The 21,423-nt window shown below is 42.0% G+C and overlaps 1 protein-coding gene across 5 annotated transcripts in view; it reads left to right on the forward strand.

The window, feature by feature from the left end:
- ZNF609 (zinc finger protein 609) overlaps positions 1 to 21,423 on the forward strand; it is a 183,859-nt gene that overhangs the window by 117,080 nt on the left and 45,356 nt on the right. For 4 of the 5 annotated variants that reach the window (XM_077472283.1, XM_077472282.1, XM_077472284.1 and 1 more), the window contains 2 exons: positions 17,432 to 17,519; positions 17,625 to 20,040. In XM_077472283.1, coding sequence (XP_077328409.1) covers positions 17,432 to 17,519; positions 17,625 to 20,040 — 2,504 coding nt within the window. The remainder of the gene's footprint in view (positions 1 to 17,431; positions 17,520 to 17,624; positions 20,041 to 21,423) is intronic. The other variant, XM_077472285.1, reaches the window with a different exon arrangement.

Consider the following 21,423-nt stretch of genomic DNA (forward strand, 5'->3'; position numbering starts at 1 on the left):
AAGCAGTGTGCTGTGATGTTTTTTCAGAAGGTTATGTACAACGCCCCAACACTAGTCATGGTGTTCCTGCATTGTATAACGAAGCAGATATACCCACTAACTGGGTCAATGGGTCTAAAATAATGTATGTAAATAAATTGGAATGGATTTATTTAGGATAGGCACACGCTAGAGGCCACAGGATAAAAACACACTGTTGCACTCTGTGGTCTACTGTCAGTGTTGTGCATGCAGGGCTTACTTTTTTTTCAGCATTATTGCAAGCAATGCATAGTGACAGAAAATTTGGTGCGTTTCGCTGCTGTGTGGGTACATGTGGTGCTGTCTAGGGCTTAAACAACTAAACACACAAAAAAAAAGGAAAGACCATGTGATATTTCAGTTTTTCTTTTTTAATAAATCTGCAAAAATGTCAACAGTTCTGTGTTTTTCTGTCAATATGGGGTGCTGTGTGTACATTAATGAGGAAAAAATGAACTTAAATGATTTTAGCAAATGGCTGCAATATAACAGAGTGAACAATTTAAGGGGGTCTGAATATTTTCCATCCCCACTGTAACTTTCAGCAAGCATCTTAACAAAGGGACCTCTGGGTTTCTGTGCTTTCTATAGTGTTTCCATAATGTTTAATTTCCTGTAGTAATTTGTCCTGTGGCTGACAGCCTTTTAGTTATATAATGGTTTTTTGGGCACCTTTCAGACCTTACCTCAAATTAGTTATTAGCAACAATAAAACCGCCAGCTCTGAATTCCAGAAATGTTGAGTTTTTACAAAAAATGTGGACATCATAGTCTACAAAATTACCTGTAAATTTCAACCAGAGCAACGCCTACTGTGTAAACATTATTTTATATCAATGATAAAATAACAAAGACTTTAGACCCCCAATTTATTTTTTTAAAGACATACCATGCACTATGTATTTCCATTGTTGGCACACTTTAGGTGCCGGTGTTGTCGAATACTGTCACCCGTTGGATAGTGACCACCCTGTACGGCTCTTGCGCCGAAGGTCTCCGAAGATGAACGGCACCTGCGCACTGAATCCAGGTTCAAGCCCCACCATAGAGTTAGAATAAAAAATAGCCGAGCGAAGAGAGGCCGTGCCCGAAGAGTGGTGAGCATGCTTCTGCCTTTGGGTGTCATGATTGTGGCTGTCAGAGTCTTGCTATGCCTTATGGGACTTTTAGTTCTGCAACAGCTGGAGGTCCGCTAATTGCATATCCCTGACCTAAAGCATAAAGCTGCAAGGGAAATAGGTTGTGGAACACAGCGTTAGAACTGTATTATGCAATGTGCACAGGAAGCCGGCTACTACTGCTGATCTTCAGTTTTACAGTGGGTCCTGCTCTATAACAAAGTGTGAATGAAGGAGGGGTAGAGTACCCTGGGTTCCATGTAAGCTCAGAGGTGTTTACCATTGTTAAGGTAGCTTGATAGTTAAAGTGGTTGTAAACCCTTACAAACCACTTTGACCTACAGGTAAGCCTAGATTAAGGCTTACCTGTAGGTCCAAGAAATGTCTCCTAAACCTAAACGGTTTAGGAGATATTTGCCGAAAGACAGGCATCGCTGTCTAAGGCGCATGCGCCGTAGACAGCGGTGCGCAGGCGCACTGAGAGCGCCGCAGTTAAAGGCGATATGCCGTGAGTGGCGGCTCCCGTGCGGCGGAGCAGCGAGACCCACCAAGAAGATGGATGCTCGGGACTACAGGGGACAGCGGTGACTTCGCTGGCTCCTGTGTCGGGTAAGTGACACATAATGGACTACTATGTGATGCATAGTAGTCCATTATGTCTTACCTTTGCAGGGAATCGAAGAGGAAGTAAACCCATTAGGGTTTACTTCCTCTTTAAGCTGGCCGTACATTTATTTATTTCAGGTACTTACATTAGCGCCATCAATTTACGCAGTGTTTTACATATACATTGTACATTCACATCAGTCTCTGCCCTCAAGGAGCTTACAATCTAAAGTACCTAACTCACATTCATACACACAGGGCCTATTTAAACATGAGCCAATTAATCTACCAGCATGTTTTTGTAGTATGGGAGGAAACCCCCCACAGGCACAGGGAGAACATGCAAACTCCAGGCAGGTAGTGTCGTGGTTGGGATTCATTATACAGTTTTCTTATTTAATTTCCTTTTAGATTTACCTTCACTTATGTAGTGCAAGATCCTGCCTGATTGCATATGAATAAAAAGTGTAGGTTTGACCTCATATTATATGGTGTTGGTAAATATAAAGGAAAATTGTATGATATCTGGCCAGCCTTAGACAGAAGGCATGCTGAGCTTTTGTAGGATTTGGAATAATGTTGGAAACGGGTAGATGAAGCTACCTGGAAGAAAAGACCAAGGACTTTTTAAATGCTGCATTTTTTCACAGATGTTTTTCGTAGCTTATTAATTTTGGCTTCAGGTTTATGTTCATTTAGAGTATTGCTACCAGTTGTAACATTTAAAAGTAAAATTTGAGGGTGAGTTATTGAAATTGAACGTATGTGGTGCGGTTTTAGTTCTGCTTTAGGCATTCCTATGGATTAATTATAATAGCAGATGTTTGGTGCAGACATGTTCCAGAGGAATCGGGTTGACTGTTGTCTCTGGGCTTCAGATATGATGTAATATGGGATTCCTTAGGGTTTGTATCAGTGCCATGCTGTCTGGGAGACAGTACTACTGACTGCTTGAAAGCAGGTTTATTCATACCTGCTTACGCTGCAAAGAGCTCCTGCAGCTGTGCAGACATCTGCTATCTGAAATGATTCCGGAAAGCTGCAGGTGCAGAGATGAATTGCCTTTTCTGAAAGTTCCTGGGTTGCCTGCATAGTAGTGAATTGATTTTAGTTTGCATATTCATTTTTTTTCTTCTCCAACTTGTGTAATAATTTACCCAGTTAATGATTATTTTATTTTTTTTGCCTGAAGGCTGGTTATCCCTGCTGTATATAAAATGTCTTTGTAGTTTAGATTTACAGAACACTGGAATTGTATGGTGGTTTTCAGATTGTTTAGCCATCTTCTACATGAAGTAAGTTGACTAGCTCAATATCTGTGGAGCTGATTGATACTATGAACAGCCAGTAAGCCTCGCTGTAATGGCATCTGGCTTCTTCTAGAATCTGGACAGTAGCCCTCTGCAAGTTGGAAAATAAAACCCATGGGACAGTACAGAGTAGCTAATAATAAATAAATGAAACTGACACACAGTATATTTGGTCATAAATGGCCACGGTGTTTATTCAAGGGGTAACCCAAATTAGCTACATTCACATTAACTAAAAAATCAGCTTTCAGCATAGAATTAAATTTCAAAATTAACAAAATGATCCAATACCAGATCTCAATCACCATGTCCTTCCAGACTTATACTGGAAGACGAACCCCCACTGAATATCACCGTGACTAAACAATCATAAAAATAGGGAGGGGGGGGTGGGAGCGCAAACTGGTCCTCTTCAGGTGGCTGTGAAGCTGAGGTAGCGTCCGGCTTATATAAGCAGTCATAGGAGCGAAGAAACAGCCCGCCAAATTCCTCCAATGACGGCTTGTTGCTAAGGGATATTGCACCAATAGCCCTGCTGAGAGAAAGGAGAGAAAATGCACAGGCAAAGAGCCCTCTGCCCTGTCCCATGCGGGCCCCCGGTTAATGCCGGGGACCGAACATGGGACAGTACAGAGTAGCTAATAATAAATAAATGAAACTGACACACAGTATATTTGGTCATAAATGGCCACGGTGTTTATTCAAGGGGTAACCCAAATTAGCTACATTCACATTAACTAAAAAATCAGCTTTCAGCATAGAATTAAATTTCAAAATTAACAAAATGATCCAATACCAGATCTCAATCACCATGTCCTTCCAGACTTATACTGGAAGACGAACCCCACCGGCCGAAGCCAATTGTGAAACAAAACGCTGAGGCCCCCCCAACACCGTGGCTTTCTCTATCATATTCTGCAAACCTACATTGAAAATGTCCAGACCTATGTCCGACAAATGTACCAAGTCTGATCTATAGAGACCTGAGATAAAACCTTCCAACTCAACGTGGCGATAGGATAAGTTATTGGAAGAAACCAAAAAATTATGAATGGTCCTATTTAAGCGTCTACGAATCTTGTCTAGATAAAATAAATTGCTAGAGGGGGACCAAAGTAACCTAGGAATCATCTCAGAAAAAGCGATAATTGCGGATGGAAAAAGGACCTTAAACGAAAAGAGATCCTGTTTCATCTCACATAAAAGATTCCAAGTTTTAACTTTACCAATATCATTTGCCCCAGCGTGGATTATTAATAGATCCGGGCTGGGCCAAACATTATTTAAATAAATTAATTCATTTCTTACATCTTTCCAACGTAACCCCCTAACACCATGCCAAAAGATTTGCAAAGCATGAACCTTAAAACCCAAAGTCTTTTCGAAATTCCGTGCTTCGGCTCTTTTGTAGGCCCAATGAATAAATGAATGGCCTATAATCCAGACCTTGAACCTAGGAAAATCTGAAAAGAAACTTAATTAGTAACTAACTCAGGTCGAATGTAAGACTTATATCTAACACTGTCCCAACGACCCAACCTCTGAACCTCCTCAGAAGAAAAACCCATAGAGTTAGCAGCAGTGGCAGCCCCTATTCTGAAGGAGTGAGATGAGAAATAAAAGCCCGACAAACCAAGGGTTTTTAGACAAGAAGAAAGGACAGAAGAAAATTGATAACGAGTAAGAGGAGACAGGTCATTGTGAATAAAGAATGACCCGTGAAAGAAAGGTCTAAAGGCGATAAAATTTAAATTATTTTGGACCGGGCAGATAGGAATATACCCTGCCCGACCCAACTTAATCATGCGTCCCTTACCAACCTGATCGGTTTTTGATCTTCTGATGCATATAGTGATAGAATCTGAATAAACAAACACATCACTATCTAACAGGATAGCGCATGAAGACTTATTTGAGGCGGAAAACTCACCCACCCGTAAAGCGCCAAAAAATGCCAAAGAAAAAGCTGCGTTAAATAATAAAATTTCATAAGGGGAATAGCATACTGAAGGCAAAGTCTGAATTAATTTAACCAAAAGATCAATAGAAATGGGTCTCCTACCATCTCTAACCAAATGGGAACGCCTAAAACCTTTCAATACCTGACGTACTGTATAGAAAGAAGACAAGGCCGGAAGGTCAAAAAATTTTAGAAAGAAGGAAACCCCGGCCAAAATTTTATGTATAGAAGCTGCACTAAGGTTAGAATGGATTAAAAAAGTAACAAAAGACAGAGCTGTGTAAGCATTACAACTGGCAATACTTAAATTGTATGTAGAGCAGAAACTATCCCATCTCGACCATGCTCGCAGATAGTCCTCCCATGTTCTCAGTGAAACGGAGTTCTTTAAATTGGCGGAGATTAATCCCAAATCAAGCCCCAGAGGAATTCCGGGCATTGGGAGCCAATTGGGTCTGCCTCCGGAGCCAATTCGTGGAACCTGGAAAACTGAAGACGAGATAACGAGTCTGCAATGCTATTGCTTACACCTGGTAAATGTTTAGCCTTAAGCCAAATATTATATTTCATACAATGGAGAACTAAGAAACGAAGCAATTTGATTACAAAATCAGACTTAGAAGATAAACAATTAATCGCGAATAGGACACCTTTATTATCCGTGTGAATTAAAACTCTCCGATTTTTAAACAAATCACACCAAATAACTACCGCCACCACTACTGGGAATAATTCTAACAAGACTAGGTTACGCGCAATCTCAGGAATCCTCCAAGATGTGTGCCACTTTGAAGCACACCAATGACCTGCCAGGAAGGCACCAAAGCCTATAGAACCTGAAGCGTCGGTAAAAAGGCCTAATTCAAAATCGTCTATAAATTCTTTCTGCCATACCGTTGATCCATTAAAACCTAACAAGAACTCATCCCATACCTTTAAATCATCTTTAATGGCTTTTGACATGGTAACATGAGAAAAAGGATTTTTTAAATCCTTTGTAGCCCTAGCAAAACGGCGAGAAAAAATCCTAGCTACCGGAATTACTCTTGCAGCGAAAGCAAACAAGCCTAATAGAGATTGGACATCTTTAAGCAGAACTCTCCGTCTAGATATAAAAGAGGATATTAGCGACCTAATCTTGAAAAGCTTTGATGGAGGCAATCTGAATTCCATGGCATTTGAATCAATGACAATGCCCAAAAATTCCAGACTAGTAGATGGAAACACTGTCTTCTCCTGGGCAAGGGGAATGCCAAAATTTTCACAAATATCAAAGAAGGCTGACAAAGAATCAGAGCAAACAGAACATTCAGGTGGACCTATGAAAAGAAAATCATCTAGATAATGAATATAACCAACACCGGGATGCACCACAGACACTACCCATTGAAGAAAAGAAGAAAAAGCCTCAAAGTAAAAACAAGATAAGGAGAAGCCCATTGGCATACATTTATCAAAATAAAAATATCCGTTAAAATGAAAACCTAGAGAACTAAAGCCTTGCGGGTGTACTGGAAGTAAACGAAATGCAGACTTAATATCCGCCTTGGCCATTAATGAATTCCTTCCAAAATGCTCAAGGAGAACCAAAGCCTCATCGAAAGAAGCATACGTAACTGAAGCATCGAAATCAGCAACCTCATCATTAAGAGACTCGCCAGCAGGGTATGACAAATGATGTATTAGGCGAAAAGAGCCTGGCTCTTTTTTGGGAACTACGCCCAATGGAGAAATTCTGAAGTTGGAGAAAGGGGGTGAGAAGAACGGACCCGCAATCCTGCCCTCTGTTAGTTCTTTCTCAATTTTAACCCTAACAACCTCTGGGTGTGAAAAGACCGAACGCAAATTGTCCACTAACTTACAACCAGACCCAGAAAAACCAGGGACTAAAAAACCATGCTTGAAGCCGTTATAAAGCAGCTCCGCCATCCTGGTGTTTGGATACATTTCTAGCCAAGGAAGCATGTTTGACAATTTCACAGTTGTCTGTGCCTTTTGAAAACCCATCCCTGGATTGAGGCTGACCTGACATGGCAGAGGCCTTTCGATAACATCTACAAGCCGGGTGTGACCCTGTACAATATGAGCACTCGTGCTTGTATCTACAGTTGGCCAGAAATCTGCATTGTCCTTCATTGAATGCAAAGCAGAAACCTTTGCGAAATGAATTATTAGTAGAGTTGGGTGCTTTGAATTGCACCTGCGGTTTTGGAGGCAACATCAGATTTAACCAAAGGCCAACGTCTTTCACACCCCAACGTAGGGAAGGGTGTACCGCCAGCTTCTGCCTGAAATTCTCATCATAATGAAACCATGAAATACCCCCGAAATGCCTAAAGGCCTCAGCAACAATGTCTAGATGTTGAAATAGCCCAGAACATTTTTCTGGAAATTTTTCACCCATAACTGAAGCGAAAATACAGAATGCTTGCAGCCAATTCTGGAATGTTCTAGGTACTGCTCTCCTTCTATCTTCTTCTGAACGCTCCTCTGATTTCTTATCTAATTTAGAAAGAAATTCTTTAGAAGAAGGCAGGAGGGATAATAAATCAACAAATTCTCCTCTCCAAATTTTCTCCTTAACTGAGGAAGACAAGTGGAAACCTAACGGGGAGATTTCGCACGGAAGCGCCTCTTTCATACAAGCTTCTGCTACTTGACAAGGTGTATTATTACAAGAACTAGGCTGTAAAAGACCACCAGTATTCACTAAAATGCTCTGAGTTCTTAAAGGGTTAAACTGTTTCTCCATAGGAATAGTAACATTACCCTGCGAACGCATAGCGTTCCAGACAGGGCCAACCTTTAAAGCATCCGCAGTGACTGACTGCTGCAATCCAGTACCATCTTGATAAGCACCAATATTTTGTGCACCTCAAGCAAGCAAAGGCTGCACATCTTCCCTTACACCAATAGGGGGAGCAGTACTGATATTCAAATGATTAACAGGATTTTGTAATATCGCTCCAGAATACTGAGCACCTGACACTGCACCAGAATACTGTGCACCTGGCTGCAAATTATAGGAAAAAGTACCAGAAGACTGTACACCTGACAAAGTATTAATAGGAGCACCAGCAGGCTGTGTCTCCTGAGCTGCACCAAATAAATGTGCCCCTTGTAAGGTACCAGAAGGCAGTGCCTCCTGTACAGGGATAGTTGTTTGAACTGAAACATTGTTTAATTGCTGTCTATTCTGAAAAGAACTGCCAGCGCTTGCAAACAGAGCCCTGGCAATGAGAGAGGGAGAGGGAGATCCTTGTTCCCCTTCTGACAGGCTAGTAAAAGCATTTGCTAAAGAATTAAGGATAACAATTAAGTCAGGTAACGAAGAAACAGGATTCTCACCAGGCGGGATATCTGACACAGCATTCTGTCCCAAAGGAGCTGCAGCGCTGGTTTCTGGAATGGAGGATGAGGAGGATAAAGTTGCAGCATCTTTAAGATACCTGGAACGAGAAGTAGAGGTGAAAGAATCTTCCTTAGAATAAGGAACAGCAGGGGCTGCCGACTTTTTCTGCTTCTTTCCTTTTCCTACAGGTGTGCGGGAGTTGCCAGCTGAAGGAGAATTCCTGTGTTCCTCCATAATGTTCGGCATGGGCGTCAAACAGGCAGGGAGAGAAGAAAAAGCAGGAGGGTCTTCAGCTAAGCAGTGCCTCAGCCACTCCTCACCGCCCGAGCTTTCTGCTTTTTCCAGAAGCTGACGAAGGAGAGACTCCATTCTAACTGTACACCTGAGCGCAAACTGGTCCTCTTCAGGTGGCTGTGAAGCTGAGGTAGCGTCCGGCTTATATAAGCAGTCATAGGAGCGAAGAAACAGCCCGCCAAATTCCTCCAATGACGGCTTGTTGCTAAGGGATATTGCACCAATAGCCCTGCTGAGAGAAAGGAGAGAAAATGCACAGGCAAAGAGCCCTCTGCCCTGTCCCATGCGGGCCCCCGGTTAATGCCGGGGACCGAACATTAGAGGGGAGTCAGTATGCTTTTGAAAATCTATGTACTGATTCTGCAACTAGTAAAATATGCACAGTTTAACCACTTAAATACCAGGCACTTAAACACCTTCCTGCCCAGACCAATTTTTAGCTTTCAGCAATGTCGCACTTTGAATGACAATTGCGCAGTCATGCTACACTGTACGCAAATGATCACCTCTATGGTTTTTATTTTTTGCTAAACAAATAAAAAAATACAGTTTCAAAACTTTGTAAATAAGTTTTCTCCTTCACTGATGGGCACTGATAAGGCGGCACCAATGAAGTGGCACTGATGAGGTGGCATTGATGGACACTGATGGGCGGCACATATGGGCATGGATAGGCGGCACAGATGGGCATGGATGGGCACTGATAAGCGGCATTGTATTGTATTATACTGTACTGATGGATGCCAATCAGTGCCAAACAATAGTGCATGCCAATCATTGATGCCCATTGTGGGCACTGATTGGCATCCATTGTGGGCACTGATTGGCATCCATTGTGGGCACTGATTGGCGTCCATTGTGGGCACTGATTGGCTTCCATTGTGGGCACTGACTAGAATCCCTGGTGGTCTAGGGGGGGGGGCATACCTGGTGCTGGGCATCCCTGGTGGTCTGATGGTGTCCCTGCTGGTCCAGTGTGGGCATCCTCGGGGGTGTGCGTCCCTGGTGGCCCATTGTGGGCATCCTCTGTCAGAGGAGCAGACGATCGGCTCTCCTCTACTCGCGTCTGACAGACGCGAGTGAGGAAAAGCCGTTCACCGGCTCTTCCTATTTACACTGTGATCAGCCGTGATTGGACATGGCTGATCACGTGGTAAAGAGTCTCCTTTGGAGACTCTTTCCTGAGATCGTAGTTGTGGGGTGTCAGACTGACACCCCACAACAACGATCGCCACCATGCGCACCGGCTCAAAATCCTGATCACGTCATGTGACGTTCGGTCAGGATTTTGAAACCACTTTGTCTCCGTGTTTCTGTTATAGGGTATTATATAGAGTATTAAAGCATATAATGAACACTAAGGTTTTATGCTGCTACATGTGATCATTAAAGTTGATATAAAGCAATACAGTGTATGCTTCACTCTTTCAAAAAGTAGAGGGAAATATGCTCTTTTTTATTTTTGGTTTCTTTAACCGCTTCAGCAACGGATGATTTAGCAGCTCAATGACCGGAGGACTTTTTTTTACAATTTGGCACTGCTTTAATTGGTAATTGCGCGGTCATGCAATGTTGTACCCAAACAAAATGTGCATCCTTTTTTTTCCCTCACAAATAGAGCTTTCTTTTGTTGGTATTTGATTGCCTCTGCGATTTTTATTTTTTGCGCTATAAATGGAAAAAGACCGAAAATTTTGAAAGAAAATTATATTTTTTACTTTGTTACAAAAAAAAATTAATAAACTCAATTTTAGTCATACATTTAGGCCAAAATGTACTCAGCCACATGTCTTTGGTTAAAAAGAAAGTCTAGCGTATATTGGTTTGCGCAAAAGTTATAGCGTCTACAAACTAGGGTACATTTTCTGGAATTTACGCAGCTTTTAGTTTGACTGCCTAACTCATTTATTGAGGTGCTAAAATGGCAGGGCAGTACAACCCCCCCATGACCCAGTTTTGGAAAGTAGACACCCCATGAAAATTGCTGAGAGACATCTTGAGGCCATTGAATATTTTATTCTTTTGTCACAAGTGATTGAAAAATGACAAAAAAAAGAAATTACACAAAGTTGTCACTAAATGATATATTGCTCACACGTGGCATGATTATATGTGGAATTACACCCCAAAATACGTTCTGCTGCTTCTTAGTATGGGGATACCTGATGTGTGAGACTTTTTGGGAGCCTAGCCACGTACAGGACCCTGAAAACCAATCACCGCCTTCAGGATTTCAAAGGGTATAAATGTTTGATTTCACTCCTCACTACCAATCATTGCTTTAAAGGCCATAAAATGCCAAAATAGCACAACCCCCCCCATGACCCTATTTTAGAAAGTAGACACCCCCAACTAAACTATTTGATGAGGCATGTTGAGTCCATAGAATATTTTATATTTTGGTACAAGTGTGAAAATTAAAAAAAATATATATATATTTTTTTTTGCACAAAGTTGTCTCTAAATGATCTATTGCTCAAACATGCCATGGGAATATGTGAAATTACACCCTAAAATACATTCTGCTGCTTCTCCTGAGTATGAGAATACCACATGTGTGAGACTTTTTGGGAGCCTCGTCGTGTATGGGACTCCGAAAACCAATCACCGCCTTCAGGCTTGCTAAGGGCATAAAATGGTGATTTCACTTCCTCACCACCTATCACAGTTTCCGAGGCCATGAAATGACAAGGTGGCACATCCCCCTAACCTTAGAAAGCCTGAAGGCGGTGATTGGTTGCGGGATACTGTACACGGCTAGGCTTCAAAAAAGTCTCACACGTGGTATCCCGTACTCGAGAAGCAGCAGAATGTATTATGGGGTGTAATTCCACATATAACCACATATAACCATGCAATGTTTGAACAATATTTCATTTAGTGACAAGTGTAATCTTCCCAAAACGTGTGACAGAAAATAAGATATTCCATCGACTCAACATGCCTATCAGCAAATAGCTTGGGGTGTCTACTTTCCAAAAAGGGGTCATTTGGGGAGGTTTTAAACTGTTCTGGCATTTTATGCACAACATTTAGAAGCTTATGTCTCACATCACCCACTCTTCTAACCACTTGAAGACAAAGCTAGTTAGACTTTTTGTTTACATGAAAAAAATATATTTTTTTAAAGAAAATTACTTTGAACCCCCAAACATGTATATATATATTTTTTTAAAGCAAAGGCCCTACAGATTAAAATGGTGGGTGTTGCATTTTTTTTCCCACACAGTATTTGCGTAGCGATTTTTTAAGCGCAATTTGTTTTGTGTGGAAAAAACACTTTTTTTAATTTCAATGCACTAAAACACACTATATTGCCCAAATGTTTGATGAAATAAAAAAGGCGATCTTATGCTGAGTACATGGATACCAAACACTATCTTTAAAATCACGCACAGACGTGCAGCGGCAACAAACTACATACATTTTTAAAAGTCTTTACAGGTTACCATTTTAGATCTACAGAGGAGGTCCACTGCTAAAATTACTGCCCTCGATCTGACCTTTGTGGTGATAATTCATATGCATGGTGCAATTGCTGTTTACATATGACACCAGACTAACGCTTGCGTTCAACTTTGCGCGTGAGCAAGAGGGGATAGGGGTGCTTTTTTTATTTTTTATTATTGTTTATTTTGCTTTAATTATATTTTTATACTGTTCCTTTCATTTTTTTTTTTGATCATTTTTATTGTTATCTCAGGGAATGTAGATATCCCCTATGATAGCAATAGGTAGTGACAGGTACTCCTTTTTTAATTTTTTAAATTGGGGTCTATTAGACCCTAGATCTCTCCTCTGCCCTCGAAGCATCTGACCACACCAAGATTGGTGTGATAAAATGCTTTGCCAATTTCTCAATGATGCTGTTTATATCTGGCAAAACCGAAGTCATGAAATGCTCGTAGCTTCCAGTTTCTTAGGCCATAGAGATGATTGGAGCGGTTCTGGTCACTGATCAGCTCTATGGTCAGCTGGTTGAACCACTGGCTGCATTCTCTGGCTCCCTGTTGGGATGGGGGGAGGGGAAATGTTCCCTCCCACTGCTTTTAAATGCCGTCTAGAGGCTAATTGGCCACTAGGATTGCTTTTTTTTTTTTTTTTTTTTTTTTATGAAACTTTTTTTTTTTGTTTGCTTTTTAACTGTGGTGGTGAAATCACCTCCGACAGCGCTGGAGTCACGGCTTTATGTATTGTGGGAGAAAATGCTGTTGCTGTCATGATAAATAAACCTGTGCTGCAGCTGAAAGGCGTACCTGCTAAGGAAATGATGGTTAACAATAAAACAAACATTACAGTATAACATGCAATACCTGCAAAATAAATACCGTAAAACAGAGGGAGAACGATATATATATAGAACAGTGAGCGGACAGTAGAGTGCAACCATAAGTGAGAGAACAATAGAGAAGAAAAATACAAACACAACTAGTTTTGGATTTTTTAATTTTATATTTTTTTGTGTTTTTTTTTCCCCCCCACTTTTTTCACTTTTATTAAAACTGTAAAAAAAAAAAAAAAACTGTAAACTGAAAGTTGCAGATTAAGGTCTCTCCAAATGTGATGGGCGTCACATCTTTCGAGAGTGTTAGTGTGTTGGCTGTGTGGTGCTGTACCCTACGCTAAAACTCCACTAGTGTGTGGTAGCGTTTGAAACATTCGCAAATGCAGAGACCAGGGTTGGTCAGGACAGGAGGGACAATAAAAGCTGGTGTCGCACCTAAATCCGTGTTTGCTGCAGACACAATATCTTTTTTGGGGGTTTCTTTGGGTAGGGTTACCAGGGAGGACAAAAGGAAAATGCCTCTCATGCAGCCAGCTCACTGCATTTGGATTGGGAAGTTGGACAAGAGCACCGTCTGGAAACAGAAGGGCTCTGACGATCTCTTCCTGGAATTTAAGGAAGGATCCAGTCCGCCCTCACTCTTTGTACAGCACAAAAGCATTTAGCAAAGCCAAATTAAATAAACAGACACTTTTTTGTACCAGCGTCTGGCCTTACGGCATTTAGGTACGGTGCCAACAACTGGTCATTGAAGTTCACCCCTACCATATTAAGGTTGTATTCGTGGACACAGAGGGGTTTCTCCACACCACCAGTCGCCATAGGAATTTGGACTGCCGTGTCTGCGTGTAGCAAGGACAGAACAAAAACATTCCGTGAATCCCTCCAGTTCACTGCTAACAATTTATTACACTTCAAGCAGGCTCCCCCCCGCCCCCGTCGTCTAAGTCGGGTTAAAATACAGTGGGGGCCCTGATGCTATAAAAAATAAACTAGCTAAACTGCGTCACCTGTGACACTTATACTGTGGTCACAGGCGATGGGGTAATCAAGGGGTTAAACCTTTATTGGGGGGGGGGTCTCTATACCTATCTGTGCCTAAGACTAATTACCCCAACACTGAGTTGTCACTAATGACACCAGTACAGCGATCAAAAAAAAAATCTTATTTCTGTACTGATTGACAGGGGGTGAAGGGGTTAACTGGGGGGGGGGGTAGTGATCGGGTGGTGAATTGTGTCCCTATGTGACCTGGTGTCAGTGTAGTGTTGTGCAACTCACTTTTATATGCTCTTTCCTCTCGGTCTGGAATGGAACAGACTGACACGAGGAGAGATGACATCACTTCCCCTGTCAGTGTTTACAGTTACAGACAGGGGGAGGATCTCATTTGTCAGGACTGATAACCAGGTCCAGGCCAGATATCATTGGCCCGGGGATTTATCGAATCTGATCGGCGGGGGAGCGTGCGGAGCATATAGCTACGTGATTTTGCGCAGCTGGGCCAGCCTGCAACAGTGAAACTGGCAGCTGGTCCGCAACTGGTTAGTAAAGTTTAAGAGTCTTTCCATCGGATCTCTAATCTGCCAGCATGCTAAATCTGTTTTGCAGCTGATCTGTTTAACAGTACACATTGCTTACCCCTATACAGTGTAATGTTGGTACAATTGATTTAAAGACTACACGGTTTAGGATACTTTTTTTACTCTGGATGATATGTGCAGACGTCTTAAAAGAGTTGTAAAGTCTCGGTCTTTCACCATAATGCATTCTATGCATTAAGGTGAAAAACCTTCTGTGCTGCAGCTGCCCCCCCAGAGTCCCCCTTTTCCTTACCTGACCCTGATCGTTCCAGCGTCAGGAAGGAGCCCGGCATCTCTAGCTACTGTCTCTGGTCCTTATTTGGATAGATTGATAGGAGCAAGAGCAATTGGCTCCCGCTGCTGTCAATCAAATTTCAGTGACACGGGGTGGGTAAAGTCCTGCTGTCTGTGTCTATGGACACAACAGAACTTGGGAGCGTGCCTGCACGAGTGCTTCCATGGAATGCGTCTTTCCATGGGGGCCCTCAATGAAGAGGAGGAGCCAGGAGCACCAGAAAAGGAGGATTGGGGCTGCTCTGTGCAAAACCCTTGCACAGAGCAGGTAAGCATGACATGTTTGTTATTTAACCGATTGCCACCCGCCAGCTGTCATATGATGGCCAGGCGTGAGTGGGCGTTATGATGTCCGTCCAATTAAACAGGGCATGTGCACAATTGTATGCCCGCAGCCCTGTACCTTCGGTGATGGCATGTCACAGAGACACCGCTCACCACTGAGGGGTGAACAGCCATTGGGCATGGCTGTTTACCACATCACACATGGCGATGCTCCACTTTGCATGGTACATGCGCACGTAGGTGGCAGTGTGTTCCCGGGAACATTACCCGTCACCGACGCTGGTAAACAGCCATTGGCCAACGGGTGTTTACCACGTGATTGGCTGTGATCCTTTCACAGCCAATCACTAAATGTAAATAAAGAGCAGTAACGAGATTTTACTGGGTTCTCCTCCTCACACACCGATAGTGTGTGAGAAGGAGATTGCGGTAACATCTCGTTACCACATATGGTGTACACCAATTACTGATTGTCACCACCCATCAAAGTACCTGTCACAGTACCCGAATGCCTGTCACGGTTCACATGAGTACTGAGTACCTGTCACCAGGCCATGACTCATAGAATATAGGTTTGGGTGTTTTACTTTCCAAAATGGGGTCATTTTTTGGGTATTTCCACTGTCCTGGTGCTCAAGGACCTTCAAAAGTTTGATAGGTAGGAAACGAGATGTATAATTTATGCTCCTAGAACGCTTGAAGGTACTACTTCAGTGTTGGGCCTCTGTATGTGGCCAGGCTGTGTAAAAGTCTCACACGTGGTATCCCCATACTTGGGGGGGGGGGAAATGGCAGAATGTATTTTGGGATGTCATTTTTGACAAATTGACAACTTTGTGTTAAAAAAATGAAAACGCTTTTTTTTTTTTTACACATTTTCCAAAAACGTTAACGCTAAAGCGTCTGAAAAACGCCCCAGTGTGAAAGGGATCACAGTGTGAAAGCACTCGGGCTTTTACATTGGGATTGCAGTTACGGCTTCTTTCAAGCGCTTTACAGGCCCTTTTGTTTAACGTTAAGCGCCTGTAAAATGCCCCAGTGTGAAAGGGGTCTAACGTGTGTGTGTGTGTGTGTGTGTGTGTGTATGTATATGTGTATATGTGTGTGTGTATATATATATATATATATATATGCGCTGTGTGAGAAATAACCTGATAATATGACAATTTTGTAAAAAAAAAGGAAAAAATCTTCATTTTGCAAAGAATTGTGGGGAAAAAAATACAACTTAAAAAAAACTTACTATGCTACTTACGTAATACCTTGGAATGTCTACTTTCTAAAAAGGGGTAATTTGGGGGGTATTTGCACTTTTCTGACTTGTTAGTGTCAGGAAATTAGATACACCTGATGTGATCAATTTTCAGTGATTGGCACCAATCAACCAGGTATAGAGATTGTAGACTCTATACCACTCATTGAGACCAAATAATATACACTAATTTGGGTTATTTTTACCAAAGCCATGTAGCAGTATAATTTTTGAGCAAAATGTATGAAGAAAAAATAATAATTTGCAAAATTTTATGACGGAAACAAAGAAAAAGGCATTTTTTATTTTTCACAAAATGTACAGTTTTTTTTATTTATAGCATAAAAAACTAGTGATTAAACACCAACAAAAGAAATCTCTATTTGTTTGAAAAAAAGATGCAAATTTCATATGGGTAAAGTGTTGCATGTCATTCAAAGTGTGAGAGAGCGCTGAAAGCTGAAAATTGGTCTGGGCAGGAAGGAGGTGTAAGTGCCCTGTATTGAGGTGGTTAAAAAAACAAACCTTTAGGCCTCATGCACACGGACGTTTTTACAGCTGTTTTTTTTTTTTAGCTTTTTTTGCAGCTTTAAAAACGGCTGTCCATGTTAGTCTATGGCTTCATGCCCACCTAGGCGTTTTTGAGCTGCAAATGGCATGGGTGTTTTTAAGCTGTAAAAAAAACCCAGGACCAGTGCGTTCCATGGCGCGGAGCTAGAGCTGTAAAAACACGAATCGCGGAAAAACGCACATAAACGCGTAACATATTTTCTTTGTTTTCTGTGGCATTGTGGGAAATTTGGGAGTGCTATAGCCAAGAGATGTGTTTCTTTAAAAAACGCTACTTAAGCGCTAACGCTAAAAAGCGCAAAAACGCCAATGAAAAATGCGGTAAAAATTTTCCAGGTGTCAGAGCTAGCTTTTCAGCCAGTTTTTTAAAACGTCCGTGTGCATGAGCACTTACAGTCACTTTTAAGTTTTACACTGATCAACATTCTAAATGCTGTAAGGATTTTGCCAAAATTCCTTTACTTTCACTTGCCACTAAATGACTGTCTTTTACATTTATAGGTATGCTGGTAGTAAATGTGACTTGGAGAAACAAGACCTATGTTGGCACACTGTTGGATTGCACACGGCATGATTGGGCACCACCTAGGTGAGTTTGAATCATGGCATCTAGCTAATTCTCAAAAATGAAATGATTTTTGCTTTTTAAAACTTAGTGCCTCACGCTCCCTTTTTTTTCCCTTTCCCCCTCCAGATTCTGCGACTCTCCCACCAGTGACTTGGAGATGCGGAATGGACGGGGTAGGGGTAAACGCATGCGTCCAAGTAGCAACGCTCCCATTGCAGAAAGCACATCAGTTGTTGATGGTAAAGGTGCAAGCAGTAGCAGCAGTAGTAGCAGCAAGACTCGTGCTGGAGCAAACAACAAAGGGAGACGAGGAAGCCAGAATTCAGGAGATCATCGTCCACCACCTTGTAATACATCAGAGGATATAAAGGCTAGCCCTTCATCTGCTAGCAAGCGAAAAAGCAAGCCCCCATCTGACATTGAAGTTACTTCAAGCTCAGAGGATTCCAAAGGAAGTAAACGTGCTCGCACAAATTCCATGGGATCTTCATCTGCCCCATTGGCTGGATCCTTGCCTTTAACTGTACCATTAAGCACTATCAAGGTAGAGCCAGCTGCACTGGATAGAAATTGTTCTTCACCAATATTAATAGATTGCCCACACCCTAACTGTAACAAGAAATACAAGCACATTAATGGCCTGAAATACCATCAGGCTCATGCACATACAGATGATGACAGTAAGCCGGAGGCAGATGGAGATAGTGAATGTGGTGAAGAGCCTCATATTCACCTTGATATGGGTGGCTGCAATGGTACTTTTCCTTCTCAGAAAGGTTCTCTCTCCCCTGCTAGATCTGCTACACCCAAGACTCGTTTAACTGAACCACAAAGTCCTACACTTTCTTCCAAGCTCGGAAGTAAAGGATTATGCAAAAAGAAACTGGGTACTGAAGGTGACACTGACCCTGGAGCACTTTCTAATGATGGGTCAGATGAAGGCCCCATGGCAGCAGATGATACGAGCAATGATGGTTTTGAGTCACAGGAAAAACGAATGGGTGAAAAAGATGCAGCCAAGAAAGGTAATGGGAATAACAAACAAGATAAGGTGACTTCCTCAAAAAGTATCAAGTCTGCCCGTCCCATTGCTCCTGCTTTGGTTCCACAACAGATGTATACCATTCAGGCGACCAACTTCACCGCTTCAAGTCCTGGCTCATCATCTGGCCTCCCTCCTACAGTAGTACAAACCATGCCTACTAGCCCACAACTTAAGCCCATACAACCCAAACCAACAGTTATGGGAGAGCCATCTAGTATAAATCCAGCATTAACTCCATCGAGAGATAAAAAGAAAAAGGATAAAAAGAAGAAAGAGCAAAGGGATGAAGAAAGTCCTGGAACTTCCATGAAAGTTGTGCGTCCTGAAGAAGGGAAAAGTCCTTATGGAGAAGCAGTCACAGATTCTTCAACCAAAGGTGATGGACTTCCTAATGGCTCTGATGCTCACCAGAGCCGCCTGGCCAGCATAAAGGCTGAGGCTGACAAAATCTATAGCTTCACAGACAATGCGCCCAGTCCCTCTATAGGTGGAGGAGGAAGTACTTCAAACCGAATGGAAAACCCTAGTCCTAATCAGCCTATGACACCTCTACATGTTGTGACCCAAAATGGGGCAGAAGGGACTTCAGCTAAAACAAACAGTCCTGCTTACTCTGATATTTCTGATGCAGGAGAAGATGGAGAAGGTAAAATGGAGGGGACCAAGGTCAAGGATCCAGAGCAGATGGTAAAGGAAAGTGCCAAAAAGTCCCTTTTTCCACCTCAGCCCCAGAACAAAGAATCCCCATACTACCAGACATTTGAAACCTATTATTCTCCAAACTATGCACATTCCAGTCCTGGTCCTGGTGCCATGAATCCTACTGGTCAAACTACACCAGAAAGTCAGCCACTTAAAGTCAAGAAAGAGGAAGACTTGGAAGTTACTGAAGTGAAAATGAAGGTGGAACAACAGGAGGATAAAAAGCCAGAACTTAGCACTAGCCAGCAACCTTCAGTGATCCAACAGCGTCCTAACATGTACATGCAGTCACTCTACTATAATCAGTATGCCTATGTTCCTCCTTATGGGTATACTGATCAAGGATATCATGCCCATCTACTTAGTACTAACCCAGCATATAGACAACAGTATGAGGAGCATCAGAAACAAAGGCAGAACCTGGAACAACAGCAGCAACGTAGCATTGAAAAAAAAAATGAGATGGCCATGAGGGACAGAGAGGCCACTTTAAAGGAAGAATGGAAGCACAAGTCTTCAGTACCTCCTACACTCACAAAAGCTCCAAGTCTGACAGATTTAGGGAAGTCATCTTCCAGTAAGCCTAAGGAGCTAGGACCAGTGCCTGACCCTGGCAAATCTGTGATTATTCCAAAGCCTGAGGAATCTGCAAAAATGTCAGTGCAGCAGCCAGAGGGATTAAAGACAAAAATACTGGATGGCGCAGGACACACAGTAAAAACTCCAGAACCTTCCAAACCTGTAAGCGAATGTAATAGACAGACTGGTCTAGACCCTGTTCTTTGGTATAGACAGGTAAGGAATTGATCATCTTAATTTTTATTTGAATAAAAGTGCATTGGTAATGTTTTGGCTACTTTAAAAAGTTTTTGTAAAATAGGGTATTTAAGCATGCATTATAATCAGATGCCTTGTTTTTAAAGCTTCTATTGTCACTATAGTTTGATTATTTTATTTATTCAGAAAAATATTCCTACAAACTGTAATAGCACTTTTTGCATTTCTTACCACCCCACTTCATCAAAGCAATACTCTAGTAGTCAATTATTATTTTTTGCATAGAATGGGGAAGGTTTATAATCTTTTTCTAGTTAAAGCGGAGCTATACTTGCCTTCAGTCCAGCGATGCTGCGTCCTAATGCTCCACTCTGGCTCCTGACATCTTTGGGCGCCTGGCTTCCAGCTCTCAATCACCAGTCACTTTCATTGGCCAGGCCAAGATGATGTAACTCCCGCGCATCAGTTATCGCAACATTGCCAAATTTGTTCAATGACCAGCGCAGGCTTACCTCCGTGGACAGGAAGGTAGAAAACTTTGATTCAGAAGAGACAAAGCCTGTCTTTTTTCTGATAAAAAAAATCCTGCCTTTTTGCCTATTTTTAATACTTTCCATAAAGTTCCATGTTAAATGGCCAGCTGTCACCTCTGAGGGTGTAAGTAAGAAGTGTCTAACCCTCCTTCACTCAATGTATGTCCATCTTAATATTTTTTTATTAAGAAAATAGTAGGTCAAATTTAGATCCCTTATCTGGATTGTATTGCTGCCTGGTTCCCTCTTGGGGGAGATAGGTTCTCTATTTATCCTGGTGACTAGGGATGGGCTCAGGTGTGTGTTCAGATCCTAGTCTGAATCCACCTAAGCGATCCTGCCAAGAACCTGTCACTGCACACTGCATCTTATGATTGATGGTGTGCATTGACAGTATCTTGGTGGGATATCCTAGGTGAATTGAAACTAGGATTCAAGAACAACTGAGCTCATCCCTACTGGCGATCATTATCTCTGTAACAAGTGATGGAAAGTCTTAACTATTATGGTTGTCACCATAACATAAGGAAAATCCATACCATGGGAATACATGTGTAAAGGTGATTTTTTTTATTTTTTTTAGGAGAGATTTCCTTTTTTTGTCCTGTTGTCTGGACAGAAAGTAAAGGAAAATCGCTCAAACAGCACACAAATGTTTGTAACTGCTCTGTACTCTATCCACTAAAAAAAGGATTTGCTAGTTGAAGAGGATTTAGGCTCCTCAAAGGTCTGACCATGGGTTGAATCCTGTTACCTTTTATCCTCAATTTTTCCTAGTGTCCTTAGTTGACAGACAACCTCTCACTTCTGAAAGAAGACTTCTGCTTTTGATCAGGGAAGCTTGAACGCTACCCATGGTTCTTCATAT

This window comes from Lithobates pipiens, unplaced genomic scaffold, assembly GCF_037356315.1.
Source record: "Lithobates pipiens isolate NorthernLeopardFrog02 unplaced genomic scaffold, aLitPip1_a1.2 Scaffold_8, whole genome shotgun sequence".
NCBI lineage: Eukaryota > Metazoa > Chordata > Amphibia > Anura > Ranidae > Lithobates > Lithobates pipiens.